Source organism: Heterodontus francisci, chromosome 34 (genome assembly GCF_036365525.1).
Source record: "Heterodontus francisci isolate sHetFra1 chromosome 34, sHetFra1.hap1, whole genome shotgun sequence".
NCBI lineage: Eukaryota > Metazoa > Chordata > Chondrichthyes > Heterodontiformes > Heterodontidae > Heterodontus > Heterodontus francisci.
The window spans coordinates 21057417-21074526 of record NC_090404.1 but is presented as its reverse complement, the minus strand read 5'-3'; the positions used below and the strand labels follow the sequence as shown (position 1 = coordinate 21074526).

General features: G+C 45.9%; 1 protein-coding gene across 1 annotated transcript in view; it reads right to left on the bottom strand.

Moving 5' to 3' along the window:
• The window catches only part of LOC137349183 (zinc finger protein 256-like), a 37352-nt gene extending 20412 nt beyond the window's left edge, over positions 1-16940 (bottom strand). Inside the window, exons 1-2 of the mRNA XM_068014601.1 lie at positions 16848-16940; positions 13633-14905 (exon numbers count right to left, since the gene is read on the bottom strand). Coding sequence (XP_067870702.1) covers positions 13633-14750 — 1118 coding nt within the window. The 5' untranslated portion in view covers positions 14751-14905; positions 16848-16940. The remainder of the gene's footprint in view (positions 1-13632; positions 14906-16847) is intronic.
• Positions 16941-17110: the final 170 nt, after the last annotated feature.

Sequence of the window (17110 nt, the reverse complement as noted above, 5' to 3'; positions counted from 1 at the left end):
CTGGTGCGCGTGCGTGAACTGTGATTGTCGGAGGCTTGTGGAGGGTTTTTTTTTTGCCGCCTTGGGAAGTTTGGGCGGGAATTGGTTAACCGTCGTCGGCTTTGCCCTGGCTGCCAGAGTGGGGGGGGGGGGGGGCTTGGTAACGGCGCGCGCCGGCGCAGGTGGAGCATCGAGCTCGAGCTGAACAGCAGCAGGTGAGCGGCCAGGAGCAAGGCCGCGGAGGCCTGGGGCTCGAGTGGGAGCCGGGCTGGCCTCTCCTGGGGAGGTCACCACTCTGACTGGGGCCTCCCAAAACACTGAAACACGGGGATTTTAACGTCACAGCCTTTGAGGGGGAGGCAATGGGTGCGAGAAAACCTGGTTGATAATGACTGGTCTTGGATGGGTTTTGGTGTCTCCAGTGGGTGAGGTTCAGATTTTCCACCAGTCCCTTTGAGGAAAGGACTGGCTGCAAGTTTTTACTCATTCATTCTTGGGATGTGGGTGTCACTGGCAAAGCTGGTATTTATTACCCTGTCCCTAGTCTCCCCTTGAGAAGGTGCTGGTGGTGGGCGGCCGCCTCCTTGAACCGGTTTCATCCGACTGAGTGGCTCGTTCGGCCACTTCAGGGGCAGTTAATAGTCAACCATGTTAGTGTAAGACTTCAGTCACATATACAGACCCAGACCATCTCTCGAGGGGCATTAACGAACCAATTTTACACAAGTTGTGAAAGAGTGGACTATCCGGTCCTTTATCCCTTTACTGTTTGTGGGATCTTGCTATGCACAGCTTGAGCTGCCCATGTTATCCTACAGTAGAAGAGTGAATACATATTTTAAAGATGCTTAATTGGCTGTAAAACACTTTGGAACGCCCTGAGGTTGGGAAAGGTGCTGTATAAATACACATTCTTGGGTAATCCAGCAGCTTCATGTTCACTTCTACTGATAACCACCTTTTATATTTCCAGATTTTGATTTCCAATTCTCAAATTGCCATGGTGTGATTCGAACTCACGGCCTCTGGATTAATGTAACAGAACCATGGGTAGCACCAAGTTCTGCTCAATTGAGTGCTGCGCGACAGAGTGCTTAACTCAGGAATTTGGTAAGTGTGGGGAAATCTAGTCAAGTTTGCATTTAGCTTAACTTTAGCATTAAATTGTAGTTTATTTCAGTCTTAGTGGTAAACAAGCTGCTTGTTTGTTTCAGCTACACAGTTAATTCCTTAGGTAGCTAGTTAGAACTGGTTCCCTAGTCAGCAGGGCCTGACTCAGGTCCGTGGAATTCTAGCTAGTATAAATACATGAGGTTTTGTGAATGCACAAAGTAAGGAGCACAAAGTTCTGCTCGACTGTGTGCTGAACTGGGGAATTTGCTAAGTGTGGGAATTGGTGGATTGAGGGAGGAGGTGCTGTTCTGGTCTTTTACAGAACAAACAGTGATCCAAGAGAGGGAGCTGGAGACAGTGAGAGCTGAAGCCCAGAGGCATCACTTGGGGAGCAGGTAGGTGATTGGGTCAGTTTTCAGTTTTTTTTTTCCTTTCTAAATGGAGGCAGTAGTTAAAATGATACTAGGGAGATAAGTATTGTGCTATATTTGTAGGTTAGCTAAATTACTTAATATAACTATAAATTATCACATGTTTCTAAACTTGAAGGCTAATTAGTTAAATAAAACACAATAGTGATGGCAGGGCAGGTGATGTGTTGCAGCTTAGCATGTGGGAGCTGGTAGATGCAACTCGAGGAATTTCAGCTCAGAGTTGATGAGCTGGAGTCTAAGATTCAGATTCTGAGACAACTCAGGGAAGGGGAAAATCACCTGGGCACTTTGTTTCAGGAGGCAGTCACACACCTGAGGCTAGGTACTTCAGATTTGGTCAAGTGAATGGGCAACAAGGTAGTCGATGGAGTAATGTGGAGAAGTGTGAGGTTATTCACTTGATCAGAAGAATATAAAAACAGAATATTTGTTAAAAGGCATGAAACTTGTAACTATTGATGATCAGAGACTAGGGTGTACTTGTTCAAAGAACACATAGTTAGCATGCAGTTCCTTTTACCACCACCTCAAAGGCAATTAGGGATGGGCAATAAATGCTGGCATAGCCAGTGATGCCCACATCCCACGATTGAATAAAAAAAAGATACAGCAAGCAATTAGGTAAGCAAATGACATGTTGGCCTTTATTGCAACAGTTGTATGGGGCTTTGGTTATATACCACACCTGGAATACTGTGTGCAGTTTTGGTCTCTATATCTGAAGAAGGATATACTTGCTTTGGAGGCAGTGCAGCGAAGGTTCACTAGATTGGTCCCTGGAATGAGAGGGTTGTGTTACGATGAGAGGCTGAGTAAATTGGGTCTATGAATTGAGAAGAATGAGGGGTGATCTAATTGAAACATTCAAGATTCTGGAGGGGCTTTACAGTTTAGATACTGAGACGTTGTTTCCCCTGGCTGGGGAACCTAGAACAAGGGGATAATAAAAACAGCAAGTTCTGGAAATACTCAGCAAGTCTGGCAGCATCTGTGGAAAGAGAAACGAGAGTTTGAGTTTCAGGTTGGTGACGTTTCATCAGAATATTGCCCCCTATAAAGATAGCGGCAGTTAAGCCGAGCCTGTCACTTGGAGAAGCCCTGGAGCTGCTGCCCCAACTCGGTGCAAACGCAGGACTGGTAGGTTTTTATTTGGGGTTGTGAACATAAGAAATAGGAGCAGGAGTAGACCATATGGCCTGTCGAGCCTGCTCTGCCATTCAGTATGATCATGGCAGATCTTGGGCTTCAACTCCCCTTTACTGCTCACTCCCCATATCCCTTGATTCAGTGAGAGACCAAAAATCTCTGTCTCAGCCTTAAATATATTCAACGATGGATCATTCACAACTCTCTGGGGTAGAGAATTCCAAATATTCATAACCCTTTAAGTGAAGAAATTTCTCCTAATCCCAGTCCTAAATGATCAGTCATTATCCTGAAACAGTGCCTCCATGTTCTAGAATAAAAACAAAATACTGTGGATGCTGGGAATCTGAAATAAAAAACAGAAATTGCTGGAAATACTGTATCTGTCCATGCTGGTTGGAAAAGTGCTATACATCCGAATCCCACTTTCCAACTCTTTGTCCAGATCCCTGTAGGTTACAGCACTTTGAGTGCAGATCCAGATATTTTTTAAATGTGATGAGGGTTTCTACCTCTACCACCCTTTCAAGCAGTGAGTTCCAGACCCCCATCACCCTCTGGGTGAAAAATAAATTCTCCCAGTTCCCATCTAATCCTTCTGCTAATTACTTTAAATCGATGCACCCGGATTATTGACCTCTCTGCTAAGGGAAAAATACGTCCTTCCTATCCACTCTATCTAGGCCCTTCATAATTCTATACACCTCAATTAAACAATTAAATCCCCCCCCCCCCCCCCGCCCGGCCATTCGAAAGAAAACAACCCCAGCCTATCCAGTCTTTCCTCACAGCTGAAATCCTCTATTTCTGGTGTATCTTCGTAAATTTCCTCTCTAGTGCAATCACATCCTTCCTGTAACGTGACCAGTACTAACTCCATCTGCGGTCTAACTAGTGCTTTATACAGTTCTAGCATGACCTCACTGCTCTTATATTCTGTGCCTTGGCTGATAGAGGAAAGCATCCCATTTGCCTTCTTAACCACCTTATCTACCTGTCCTGCTACCTTCTGGGATCTGTGGGTATGCACTCCAAAGTCCCTCTATTCCTTTACACTTTTCAGGATCCTAATATATATTGTGTATTCACTTGCCTTGTTTGCCCTCCCCAAATGCATTACCTCACACTTCTCCAGATTGAACTCCATTTGCCACTTTCTGCCCACCTAACTAGTCCATTGATATCTTCCTCACTGTCAACCACACGGTCAATTTTTATATAGTCTGTAAACTTTTTAATCATGTCCCCTATATTTAAGTCTAAATCATTGATATATCCCACGAAAAGCGAAACCGTACTGGAAACAGCCTTCCGGTCTCAAGACATCCGTCGACCGTTAGCCTTTGCTTCCTGGCACTGAGCCGATTTTGGATCCAACTGGCCACTTGCCCTTGGATCCCGTGGGCTCTTACTTTTCTGACCAGTCTGCCATGTGGGAACTTGTAGATAGGGAGAGAATATTTCCACTTGTGGGACAATCCAAAACCAGGGGCCATAAATACAAGGTAGTTATTCATAAATCCAACAGAGGAATAAGGAGCAATGTACTTAGTCAGTGTTTTTTTTTATTCGTTTGTGGGACGTGGGTGTCGCTGACAAGACCAGCATTTATTGCCCATCCCGAATTGCCCTTGAACTGAGTGGTTTGCCAGGCCAATCAGAGGGCACTTTAAGAATCAGCCACATTGCTGTGGAACTGCAGTCACATGTAGGCCAGACCAGGTAAGGACATCAGATTTCCTTCCTTAAAGGACAATCGTAAACCTCACTGCAACAGCAAGTGCTTGTGGCAAAAAGCTGAGATGCTTTCAAAAGGAAACTAGCCGAGTACATGAGAGAAAAGGGAATAGAAAGATCTGCTGAAAGGGTGAGATGAGGGAGGTGGAATGGGAGTAGAAACACCAGCACAGACTAGTTGGGCTGAACGGCCTGTTTCTATGCTGTATATTCTGTGTAAACTCCTTTTACAGGGTATTAGGGGAGGATTTGCAGATGGGCAGCTCAAACCAAATATCGCATCAAGATCTGACCGTCACTCAATTCATCAGGACCTGAATATAATCAGACTTTGAATGCGGAAGGAGAAATGTTTGTCTGTTCTGTCTGTGGGGAAAGATTTCAAACATCAACGTGACTGGAAATTCACCGAGACACACACACATCCGAGTGAGAGTGTTCCAGTGACTGACTGTGGAAAGAGCGTTAACCAGCCTGAAAAAACATCTCACCATTCACAGCAGGGAGAACCTGTATGTGTGTTGTGTGTGTGGATGAGGCTTCAACTGATCATCCACCCTGGAGAGGCACAAGGACACCCGCAGCCTGGAGAAACAATGGAAATGTGGGGACTGTGAGAAGCGATTCAATTACCCATCAAAGCTGGAAACTCATCGGCGCAGTCACACTGGGGAAAGGACGTTCTCCTGCTCTGACTGTGAAAGGATTCAGTGTAATCCAGTCTGCATACGCACATGCGAGTTCACAATGGGGAGAGGCCATACTCCTGCTTCATGTGCGGGAAGGGATTCACTCGGTCATCCACCCTGTTGAAACACCAGAGAGTACACATGGGAGAGGTTGTTTACCTGTTCCATGTATGGGAAGGGATTCATTGAGTCATCCTGTCTGGTGGAACACCAGCGAATTCACACTGGGGAGAGACCATTTACCTGCTGTGTGTTTGGGAAGGAATTCACTCGTTCATCTACCCTGCTGACTCACCAGCAAGTTCACAAGTGACTGCAGGGATTGGATTCTGCTGTTATTGCTGCTATTAATCACATCCAGGACTGTACTGTGTTCGTTCTGACAGTTGGAGTTTTTTTTCTACTGCTATTAATAATTCCTGTAACTGGGCTGGAGTTTAATATTCTGGAGAAATGTGAAATAAATCAGCTTTGTTTGAAACACATTGTTGCAGATTTTTGTTTTGAGTGTTCCGCATCCCGCTGGAGCTCAGAAAGGACAATCTGGAACAAAGAACAGTACAGCACAGGAACAGGCCATTCGGCACTCCAAGCCTGCGCCGATCTTGATGCCTGCCTAAACTAAAACCTTCTGCACTTCCGGGGTCCGTATCCCTCTATTCCCATCCTATTCATGTATTTGTCAAGATGTCTCTTAAACGTCTCTCTGGTACCTGCTTCCACCACCTCCCCTGGCAACAAGTTCCAGGCACTCATCACCCTCTGTGTAAAGAACTTGCCTCGCACATCCCCTCCAAACTTTGCCCCTCTCACCTTAAACCTGTGTCCCTTAGTAACTGACTCTTCCACCCTGAGAAAAAGCTTCTGACTATCCACTCTGTCCAAGCCGCTTATAACTTTGTAAACCGTCGTTCCAGTGAAAACAATCCGAGGGAGGATCTGTTTTTAATTTTTCTCATGGGATGTGGCCATCACTGGCAAGGCCAGCATTTGTTGCCCATCCCTAAATGCCCTTGACACTTGAGTTGCTTGCTAGGCCATTCATGAACCAGATGGGGTTTTTACAACAATCAATTATAGTTTCATTGTACCATTACTAAGACTAGCTTTTAGTTCTAGATTTTTAATAATTAAAATTACCGCAGTGGGATTTGAACCCATGTCCCCAGGGCATTACACCAGGTCTCTGGATTCCTCATCCAGTGAGATTACCACTGCATCTTCCCCTAAAATTGTACAGCAGGAACAGAATTTCAGCCTGGACACAGTCCTTCAGGACTACGCTGAGAGGGACAACAGAACTTTGGTCTTTCTCGTTTCTTTTCATTGACAGACCCATGTGAGTTAATTGTGGCGTGTGTAAGAAATGTGTCCCAGTCGCTCTCTCCCATGGTTCAGTGCTCCTGGGCACGGAACAGAAGACTCCTTTACAACTGTGTTTAGAGTCAGGAAGAACAACAGTGAATGCTGGAAACGGGCTGTCAAATCAGAGATTGGTGTAAAACTGTGATCTGTTCCTGACTGAAAGTGATACGGCAGGTTTAAGTTTCCAGTCTGAAAATAACTGGTAATTATTCCACGATGATTCAAAAGTGTTGTGTGATAGTCCTGAGTCTTAGAATTTGAAATGGGCGTTAACCCATATAAAATTAACCTGTTTAAAATAAATACATTAAAGTCTGCATTAAAATAGGAGGAGGATTTCACAGGAGCCTGTGAACTGCTGGTACAGTTATACAACAGACATTTTTTAAAATTCATTCATGGGATTTGGGAGTCACTGGCTAGGCCAGCATTTGTTGCCCATCCCTAATTGCCCTAGAGAAGGTGGTGGTGAGCTGCCTGGTTCTCTTAGACTGTCTGGCGGTCACCCATTCCCTCTCTGCCTGTATACTGCTAACAACCTGCGGTGTGACCACATCCCTAAACGTGCTCGCCACGTAGTCCTCAACCTCGTCGACATGCAACAGTGACTCCAAGATTCTATCCAAAGTCATTGCCAGTCAGGTCAAGTCTGCTCTGGAGTTGGTGATTCACCCCGATCAGACTTGTACTGTACCCGGCAGGAAGATCTCTGATAGCCTCGCGCTACCCAGGGATACGATTGCCTATGTACGGGACAGGGGGGTGGACACCTGCCTCATCAGCTTGGACCAGAAGGTTTTTGACAGAATATCGCACACATACACGATTAACGTGTTCCCCAAAATGGGGTTTGGGGAGGGAATCCGCAATTGGATCCAACTGCTCTATACAAACATCAATAGCACAGTCTCAATTAATGAGTGGGAATTAGAAAGTTTCCCAATCAAATCTGGAGTTAGACAGGGCTGTCCTCTCTCCTCTGTCTTGTTTGTTTGCTGTATTGAACCTTTTTCTCTGTCTATTGGGAAGGATGCAGGCATAAGAGGGGTGACAATCTCAGGCAGCGGTGGCACTCAGGTCAAAGCCTCCCTGTACATGAACGACGTTGCCGTCTTCTCCTCGGATCCGCCATCCGTTTTCAGGCTGATGAGCATCTGCCACCAGTTTGAAGTGGCCTCGGGAGCCAAAGTAATCGTGGCAAGAGCGAGGCCATGTTCTTTGGGAACTGGGCTGACTGATCCTTTGTCCCCTTCACCGTCAGGTCAGACTATCTGAAGGTGCTGGCGATATGGTTCGGAGGGGCTGGGGCGTGTGCCAAAACCTGGAAGGAGCGAGCCGCCATGGTACACCATAAGCTGAGCATGTGGGAGCAGCGATCTCTCTCCATTGTGGGTAAGAACCTGGTCACCAAGTGCGAGCCACTCATGTCGTTGCTGTATGTGACACAGGTCTGGCCCATACCCCACTCCTACGCCGCAGCGGTCACCCGAGCCATCTTCCGCTTTATCTGGAGATCCAAAATGGACCGTGTCCAGAGAGACACGCTGTTCAAACCTCGAGATAAAGGACGGAAAAAACGAACCCAACGTCTCCCTCATCCTGATGGCCACCTTTGTGTGTGGCTGCATCAAGCTGTGCGTAGAGCATGTGTCACTACGTGCTGAGGTTCTGTCTGTCCCCAGTGTTGCGAAGGATGGTTCTGGCCACATTGCCGCGGAACACTCCATCTAGTTGGACCGTGCCATACTACCTATCCTTCGTGGAAAAGTTTGTGCAGAAAAACACCTTTGACCACCAATCCATCAGGCAGCGGTCTGCACGGAATGTCCTCAAGGCCCTCCGGATTGTTCCCTGAGCCGACTGCCAAAGCCATTTGGCAGAATGCCTCATCACCAGAACTTTCAAACAAGCACCAAGACATAGCTTGGCTGGTGGTGAGAAGGGCCCTCCCAGTCAGATCCTTCCTGCATGCCCTGAATCTCACCACCTCTGCACCCTGCTCATGAGGTGGGGAAGAGATTGTTGCCCACCTCCTTCTGGGATGTGCTTTTGCTACATCTACCCTGTCTATCCCTTTAAGTATTTTGTAGGTTTCAATGAGATCACCTCTCGTTCTTCAAAACGTGAGAGAATACAGGCCCAGTTTCCCCAATCTCTCTTCATAGGACAGTCCCACCATCCCAGGAACAAGTCTGGTGAACCTTCGTTGCACTCTCTATGGCAATAATATCCTTCCAAAGGTAAGGGGGCAAAAACTACATACAGTACTCCAGGTGTGGTCTAACCAAGGTTCTATACAATTGAAGCAAGTCTTCGCTACCCCTGTGCTCAAATCCTTTTGTGATAAAGACTAATATACCATTAGCTTTCCTAATTGCTTGCTGCACCTGCATGTTAGCTTTCAATGACTTATTGACAAGGACACCCAGATCCCTTTGTACATCTACACTTTCTAATCTCTTACTATTTAAGAAATACTCTGCACATCTGTTCCTCCTACCAAAGTGGATAACCTCACATTTATTCCATCTGTCATGATCTTGCCCACTCACTAAGTCTGTCCAAATCCCCTTGAAGCCTCTTTGCATCTTCCTCACAGCACACATTCCCATCTAGTTTTGTGTCATCCACGAACTTGGAAATATTACATTTGGTCCCCACATCCAAATCACTCATTATACATTGCGAACAGCTTAGGCCCAAGTATTGATCCTTGTGGTACCCCACTAGTCTCAGCCTGCCAACATTAGAATGACTCATTTATTCCTACTCTTTGTAGGGTATAAGAGTAAAGAAGTCTCACTACAATTAACGATGGACAGAAGCATCTGCGACAGGCGAGGATAAGGTCAAGTATATTTCTCCCTCTTGTTTCCCTCACCACCTGCCGCAGACCCAGTCTCGCGGCTATGTCCTTTAGAACTCAGCCAGCTCGGTCAGTCATGGTACTAGCGAGCCACTCTTGGTGATGGACATTGAAGTCCCCCACCCCAGAGTACATTTTCAGCCCTTGCCGCCCTCAGTGCTTCCTCCAAGTGCTGTTCGACATTGAGCAGTACCGATTCCTCAGCTGAAAGGGGTGGGGGGGAAAAACAGCAGATGGTAATCAGCAAGCGGTTTCCTTCCCCATGTTTGATGTCATGAGACTTCATGCGGCCTGGAGTCGATGTTAAACACTCCCAGCGCAACTCCCTCCCAACTGTATACCACTGTGCCGCCACCTTTGCTGGGTCTGTCGTGCTGGTAGGGCAGGACATACCCGGGGATGGTGATGGCGGCGTCTGGGGAAATTGGAAGGTATGATTCCGTATCAATAAGTCAGGCTGCTGCTTGACTAGTCTGCGGGACAGCTGCCCCAACTTTGGCACATGTCCCTAACTGTTCTTAAGGAAGACGTTGCAGAGTTGACTGGGCTGGGTTTGCTATTGTCGTTTCCATTGCCGAGGTCGATGCCAGGTGATCCACCCGGTTTCATTCCTTATGGACTTTGTTGCAACTCATTGGTGCCATCTCAGAGGGCATTAAGAGTGGCTTCATGGCCATGATTAGACTAGATTTATTAATTGAATTCAAATTCCACCTTCTGTTGTAAAGGCCGGCTACCCGACCCGAACCAGACGGGACCCGATGACACGTGTCTGGTTCGGGTCGGGTCGCACTTCCGGGTCTGGCGTTCGGGCTCCGGTCGGGTACACTCTATCACAAGTAAGTGGCTGCCACTGTTAATTTAATTTTTGGACGAGGAAGGTGGTTTTGTTACAGTTATTTTAAGCTCGTGCAGATCAGCAACAAAGTGAAAAACGGAAGGTCGGGTCGGGCATGGGGAAAAAATGGAAGGACTCGGGCCAGGTCGGGTGTGGTTCTGTCGGGCTCAGGTCGTTTTTTTTTTTGCAGACCCGAGCAGGCCTTTATTTTGTTGTAGTGGGATTTGAACCCATGTCCCCAGAGCAGTACTCTTGGTTTCTGGGTTACTGGTCCAGTGACAATACCACTATGCCATCACTTCCCCCCGATACTAGCTTTTTTTTTATCCCAGATTTATTTAATTGATTGAGCTTAAATCCCTAAACTGCTGTGGTGGGATTTGTGTCTCAGCATCATTAGTCCAGGCTGCCGGATTACTAGTTCAGTAAAGTAACCACTATGCTCCATCACCTCCTATGAGGAGAGACTGAGTAGACGAGGCCTATATTCCCTGGAATTTAGAAGAATTGAACATGATCTAACTGAAACATAATAAATTCTTAAGGGACTTGTCAGGGTAGATGCTGAGAAAATGTTTCCCCTGTCTGGGGAATCTAGAACACTGGGTCACAGTCTCAGGATAAGGGGTCGGTCATTTAGGACTGAAATGAGGAGAAATTTCTTCACTGAAAGGGTTGTGAATCTTTGGAATTGTCTACCCCAGGGAGCTGTGGATGCTCAGTCGTTGAGTATATTTAAGACAGAGATTGATAGATTTTTGGGTACTGAGTGAATTAAGGGATATGGGGATAGTGCGGGAAGGTGGAGTTGAGGTAGAAGATCAGCCATGATCTTGGTGAATGGCAGAACAGACTCCAAGGGTCAATTGGCCTCCTCCAGCTCCTATTTCTTATGTTCATTAAACCTCAGTCTGGTTCCTCTCAAGCTGCTGAGTGAGTGAATGAAATCTTTCTTGACAAATCACCAAGATACCAGACTACAAGTCATGCCCGAGACATCATTTATTGGTTACAAATCACAACTTAGTTAAATCTGGGCACACAGACACTTTATAGACATGTATAAACACAGAGAAATGTAATCAGAGTTATCCAGCAGTTCAGAACTAATAGGGAGAGTATTTCACAAAAACAAGTAACAAATGCAGGGGTGAGAGTGGACAAAGACCAAAAGGTCTAAAAATTAGTGGCTGAAGACAAAAAAGTCTGATTTTTTTGTTTGACAAAGAATCCTGTAATTACAGCACTGTTATTGAAGCAAACTAGTTAAGTAATGGTAATTTTGTACAATTTTGCATCTGTAATGAATAAAATTGCACTGTACTCAGAATACAATTTCATGAGACTTACCTGACAGCTGATAATTGGTTTTACAGAGCTTCATGTTCTCAATGTCCTGCTTCTGCCTATTTATAGCTTGTTCATGTAAAAGGTGTTCTGTGAAGATGTGTCAACTTTAATGGAAAGCAATATATATATATAAACATACCAGATGGCACATTCTGGTACCTTGGTAAGTGATGTGCACAAATCAGTAGGTATATAAATTAGTAAAAAGTAACCATTTAAGAGACATTGACAATCCAGAAACTTGAACATAAGTGGGGTCATTTCTTATTTTGTGCTCTGACATAATCACCTGAACGAAGCAGAAAGCAAAACCAGGTAGGGAGAATTGTATGTCAGTTATGCAGCCTGTCCAATTTGCTGTCCAATAACTGAAATGGACAGGAATATCACATACATTCTGTTAGGAGAATGTGATATTCCCAACCCAATTTTCATTTAGACAATAATTACCTCCAAGTACCAAAGAGGAAAATAAACTTATTAACTTTAGCAAATGTGGTGCCTCTGCAGCTGGAATGCTTTTAAATATCATGACTCATGGTAGATTTTATAATTTAAAATAATTAGTCACATTATAAAGATGCTAAACTAAAATAATCTTGTTTGCAGTGCACATCTCATTATAATCTTAATGAAAACTAATTAAAAATGTGTTGTTTCCTCTTCAATGGGTCCAAATATTATGCAACGTAAAAATTGTCCTAGATCTTGCTAGTGACAGTGGAAAAGTAATGAGACTAGTGTTGTACCTCTAGGAAGCAAATCCTGCACTCCGGGTCCCACTACCTGGTGGGACGTCCTGCCCCATGTGCCCAAAGATCTGCAGGTCGGGAATTGGCCTGTTCAGTGACCTGAAGACCCATGGCAGAACCTTGCGTCATCCTCGAATCGAGGGACAGCCGATGATGACCTCTACAGTAACAAGTTGCATCATCCCCAAATCAGGCTCAAAAGTCTGGTAATGGCCCTGTGACAATGCAGCAGGTCCAATGGACAGCTGTATATCCCAACAGTGATGAACACTTCTGGCTCCTGTTCTACTGCATCAATTGGTGAAGTGGTAGCTGCATTTAACAGCAAGGTGAGCTGAAAATCATAACTATTGTGTTGGCTTGGAAAAAGGCAGCACTCTGTATATACATATTCATACATGTACAGAGTATTGTGCCATCAGCCTCAGAAGCCCAGTGACCATTTATAGTGAGTGCAGAGAGCTCACAGGATAGTTGCACTGTAGCCAATGCACAGCACTTGTGGTGCAGGACAGCCTTGTCCAGATAATCTTTAGCAATGGGAAACCACACACTGAAAAAAGATGGCCTGAGTTATACTCCATTCCTTGCATCACTATGGTGCAAAAGACAGCTTCACACTGACTCAAGGTTTACAGTGTGACTGGGGCAGTGGACAGTGAAAGTGGAGATGAACAATGAATGGAATTCAGCCATACACCTGAGCAAACCGATAAGTGGAAATTCCCAATCACTTCAGTTGCCACAAAGCGCAGGACATATTCAGTTTATACAGCTCATGCTCACTGCAGGATGTTCACTTGCAGTAACCAGTTTGTGCAGGGTTATCAGAAATTACTTCAGACACACACTGCTGTGTAAACGGAAGCAAGTTTCAAATTCCTATTGACAGACCAATGTTTTTGCTGCAGACCAGCGACTTGCCAGCTACTGATCCTGCACCATTAATTTTAAACCATGTCAAATGAGCTGTGTCAGTTCTCAGGTGCTCTCTGCTAAGATATCCCATGAAGGCAAAAACAAACATTGGGAATTGGTCTATGTTTACACACACCTTTTTGGCCATTTACAGAAGACTGACACACTGAGGTTGTGAAGGAGTATGCAGTTCCACCCACTTGCTTTCCTGGTTGAAGTTCATTTCCATCAAAGTAGAAGACTATAAAAAATAAAGATGACTTAAAAAACAGGTAAAAAGACCACCAGGCAGCTTTGTGGTTGCGTGGCTTTAAAAATAAAAATGTCAGAACTGTCAGCAATTTTTTTCAAAGCCGATCTTTTGTTTTGAAAGAGAGAAGCCAATGGTGGATTTCTGAAACCCCAATGTCGGAAATTGCTATTTGGCAGAATTTCTCTGAGTTACTTATGACTTCGCTGGTGTTTCAGCAGGTTGGATAACTGAGTGAATCCCTTCCCACACTCTGAGCAGGTGAACGGCCTCTCCCCACTGTGAAGTCGCTGGTGTGCCACAAGGCTGGATGACTGCGTGAATCCCTTCCCACACTCTGAGCAGGTGAACAGCCTCTCCCCAGTGTGAACTCGCTGGTGTACCACAAGGCTGGATAACTGAGTGAATCCTTTCCCACACTCTGAGCAGGTGAACGGTCTCTCCCCAGTGTGAACTCGCTGGTGTGTCACAAGGCTGGATAACTGAGTGAATCCCTTCCCACACTCTGAGCAGATGAATGGCCTCTCCCCAGTGTGAACTCGCTGGTGTGTCAGCAGGTTGGATGATCGAGTGAATCCCTTCCCACACTCAGAGCAGGTGAACGGCCTCTCACCAGCATGCACTCGCTGGTGTGTCACAAGGCTGGATAACTGAGTGAATCCCTTCCCACACTCTGAGCAGATGAATGGCCTCTCCCCAGTGTGAACTCGCTGGTGTGTCAGCAGGTTGGATGATCGAGTGAATCCCTTCCCACATACGAAGCAAGTGAATGGCCTCTCCCCGGTGTGAGTGCGCTGGTGTACAGTGAGATCAGATGATCGCTTGAACCTCGTCCCGCAGTGAGAACACCTGAATGGTCTCTCGTCAGTGTGAACACGTTGATGGGACATCAGTTCAGCAGAACTTTTATAGCAATTCCCACAGTCTTGACATTTAAAAGATCTCTCGTCAGTGTGAACACGTTGATGGGACATCAGTTCAGCCAAACATTTATAGCAATTCCCACAGTCTGGACATTTAAAAGGTCTCTCCCCAGTGTGAACTCGCTGATGTCTCAGCAGGTGGGATGATTGAGTGAATCCCTTCCCACACTTGGAGCAGGTGAATGGCCTCTCCCGGGTGTGACTACGTGGATGAGTTTCTAGTTCAATTGAATAATTCAATCCCTTTCCACAGTCCCCGTATTTACGTGGTTGTTTCCTAGTGTGACTGCGCTTGTGTTTCGACAGGCCAGATGATCGGCTGAAACCTCGTCCACACACAGAACACGTGTACAGTTTCTCCCCACTGTGATCGGTGCTTTTTCCTTCCATGTTCAAAATCTGGTGATATTCAGGTTACGATAAATTGGGCGACTCCTTCAGATCACGATCTGACGTTTGCTTTCCATTTCACGGCTGCAATTCCTCCCCTTCAAAACCCCTGTGAAATTGATTTCACAAGGAAAAAAAAAAGTGTTTGCGAGAACCTACAAAAACAAAGGCAGGTTGTGAAATGGAGCTGAATGAATCTGATAATTTATGGGGCCGACACGAGGAAAAAGTGACCATGAAAGCTACTGGATTGAGGTACAACCCCAACTGGTTCACTCAGGGAAGGAACCTGTCACCCAGTCTGGACCTACACAAGATGCTCTGGAGAGAGGGAGGGCGAAGTGAGAGTGGCAGGAAGAGGAGAGGAATTTTATATATTTACAACTCGACCAGAAATTCGACAGTACCTTCCAAAGCCTCAACTTCCATCATCTTGAAGGACCAGGGCAGCAGGTGTATGTGAACACCATCACCTCCAAGTCACACACCATCCTGACTTGTCTGACAGCCAGTACTGGATGAATAGAACTTTCCTCCAATTAAATGCTGTGAAGTCTGAAGCCATTATCTTCATTTCCCGCTTCAAACTCCACTCCCTATCCACCAAATCTATCCCTCTCCCTGGAAACTGTCTGAGGCTAAACCAGACCATTCATAACCTTGGTGTCAGATTTGACCCCAAGATGAGCTTCCGTCTGCATATTGGTGCGATCACTCAGACCACTTATTTCCACCTCAGTAACATTGCCAGACTTCGCCACTGCCTCAGCTCATCTGCCTCTGAAACTTTTATCCATGCATCTGTTACCTCTCAACTTGACTATTCTAACACACTCCTGGCCGGCCTCCCACATTCTACCCTCTGTAAACTTGAAATCATCCAAAACTCTGCTGCCTGTGTCCTTACTCAGACCCAGTCCTGTTCACCCATCACCACTGTGCTCGCTGGCCTAACAGGCTCCCAGTTAAGCAGCAACTCCATTTTAAAATCCTCATCCTTGTTTTCAAATCCCTCCATTCCCTCACCATCTCTATAATCTCCTCCAGCCCTACAACCCTCCGAGAGATCAGGGATCATCTAATTCTGGCAACTTCAGCATCCCTGATTTTCATTGCTCCACCACTGGTGGCCGTGCCTTCAGCTGCCCAGGCTGTAAGCTTTGGAAATCCCTCCCTAATCCTCTCTGCCTCACCTTCCGTGATTCAGGCACTTCTTAAAACCCACCTCTTTAATCAAGCTTTTGGTCAACTGCCCTATTATCTCCTTCTGTGGCTGTGTCAAATGTTGTTTTATAACACTACTGTGAAACGCCTTGGAACATGTTATTACATTAAAGGTGCTGCATAAATACAAGTTGTTGTTAACTTGACATCATTGGGTGAAAATCCTGTAACTCCTTCCTATTGTGGGAGCACCTTCACTACACAGACTGCAGCAGTTCAAGAAGGCGGCCCACCATCACCACCTCAATGGGCAGTTGGGGATTAGCAATATATGGGCTAGTGACGCCCATATCCCAACAATGAAGTAAAAATATCTGTATATGTCAAATGGATTAAAAAGCATCTACAGAAATACTTGTTACTTTAACTCTTTCACATTGAGTGATCGGTGTCTATTTAACAGCCTCTCCTCCCTTGATAGTCACACATTGGTAATTGCTGGGCCTGACTGGGCTCAAAGGCCAGCAGCTGCTCCTCCATCTCCACTCCAGATACAAGAAAAAAGACCTACACAGGAGGTCAGGGACCGACATCCACATCCAACACCCACCCCGATACAAACCGGCTCTTAACTGATCCGTCTGTGTTTCTCGACTCAGTTCTGTGAGCAATGCTTGCATTAAAATAAAACCGAAATACTGTGGATGCTGGAAATCTGAAATAAAAGGAGAAAATATAGAAAATACTCAGCAGGTCAGGCAGTATCTGTGGAGAGAGAAACAGAGTTAACGTTTCAGGCACATGGAGCCGCCAGAGCCTGCAGCCTGGAACTTGGAGTGTGAAACGGAGGAAGAATGAGGACAGGCAATATAATCCAACACTCACAGCAACCTACATTACCGGGATAGGGAGACGGAGTTTAGAAGCACTCACCAACACGACTCCAGTGAAACATCCCAGGAGGAAAAGGGGGAAGCAGTGTATATACCTGCCCTGATATCCTCAGATACGATTCATAAGCTCCTGTCCGCCGCCATCACTTGCAATGCGCATGCTCCAAACACTGCTGGGTATTGCGTTTGCGCGAAAAGAATTTCGGCACTGCGCATGCCTCAAACACTATCCCACAGCGCCTGCGCACTGGATTCCTGTGCTGTGAATAGGGAACTTTTTTCCATCGCCGAGAATGTTGGGTT